General features: G+C 46.8%; 1 protein-coding gene across 1 annotated transcript in view; it reads left to right on the top strand.

The window, feature by feature from the left end:
• CUNH1orf54 (chromosome unknown C1orf54 homolog) overlaps positions 1-1,294 on the top strand; it is a 12,448-nt gene that overhangs the window by 3,996 nt on the left and 7,158 nt on the right. The window contains exon 2 of the mRNA XM_012811742.2: positions 474-538. Coding sequence (XP_012667196.2) covers positions 493-538 — 46 coding nt within the window. The 5' untranslated portion in view covers positions 474-492. The remainder of the gene's footprint in view (positions 1-473; positions 539-1,294) is intronic.

Raw genomic sequence — 1,294 nt, 5'->3', positions numbered from 1 at the left:
AGGCACCGAGCCACTTTTCATTTTTTTTAGAGACTCTGTCATCCATCCAGGCTGGAGTCCAATGGCATGATCATGGTTCATTGCCGCCTCCAACTCCTAGGCTCAAGTGATCCGCCTGCCTTGGCCTCACTAATTCTTCTCCTTCTTTTTTTGTAGACATGGAGTTTTCACTATGTCACCCAGGCTGGTTCTTGAACTCCTGGCTTCAAGTGATCCTCTTGCCTTAGCCTTCCAAAGTGCTGAGATTACAGCCATGCTCCATGATACATGGCTAAAATCTATTTTGCCTGTCAATCTGGGCAGTTCTGGTTACAGACTGGTGGCAACTGAAGAGCTAGTCAGTCAGCAAGTAGGTGGAGAGTTGTGCCCCCTGGGAGAAGAGTCGCTGAAGCTCCTTCCCTGCTGTGGAAGAGGAGGGGAGGCGGGGTAAGTTTCAGGGGGAAACGCTGTAATTTCCTTTTTTACTTTCACAGCAATAGTACAGAATCCAGAATGGATGTCCTCTTCGTAGCTGTCCTTGCTGTGCCACTTATCCTGGGTAAGTTCACTTCTCTCCTTAAGCTTTTGTGCCAGATCCTCTACCATAAATGAGGTGGGAGGGGGGAAAATAAGGAGAAGGTGAGAGGTGTATTTCAGAGGGGAGAGTTATAGAGCTTTCTCATCTGTGCTAAGGTCTGGTGTTGGGGGCACAGCAGAGATCTGGAAGGAATAACCAAGAAAGGGGGAGGAAAGCAGAATCTGTCAAAGAAGAGGAGGCCTACAGAGAATCAAACCCCATACACAGGGAGGTCACAGTAAGACCAAACTCAGTTCTCCATCACTAAAAAGTACAAGATGAGAGGGACTAAAGTGAGGGTGATGGAGAGAGGTAGCTTCGTAGAAGGTGGGACAGTCTGAAACTAGTGAAGAAAGCCAGGGTATCTGGAGTTGTAGGGGGAAATAAGTGTATTAATAAAGACATAGGAGCGGGGTGGCCTTTAGGGTAGTAGAAAACCCGCTGCCTTCAAGGACAGAGTCCCAGGGGTAGCTTGGCTCCTTTCCTCCTTTGTTCTGTCAGTCTGCCAGGTGTGTCTCAGTTTCCTTTTCCTCTAGATGCTTGTGTTGTTTAGCCTGGGGCTAGAGAGAAAGCATTCAAGGAGTTCAGGAAAGTGTTTAGCAGGAGGCCTAAAGTTCTTGATTCAGTCCTATCAAAGCCACCTATTTTTAGTTCTGGAAGGGAAGAAAAACTAACAAGACGAGTCATTTAGTCAAGCTGAGTCTTTTTTTTTTTTTTTTTTTGAGACAGTCTCTCACC

This window comes from Otolemur garnettii, unplaced genomic scaffold (genome assembly GCF_000181295.1).
Source record: "Otolemur garnettii isolate 467f Iridium unplaced genomic scaffold, OtoGar3 scaffold00174, whole genome shotgun sequence".
Lineage (NCBI taxonomy): Eukaryota > Metazoa > Chordata > Mammalia > Primates > Galagidae > Otolemur > Otolemur garnettii.
This window is presented reverse-complemented; position numbering and strand designations above follow the sequence as displayed.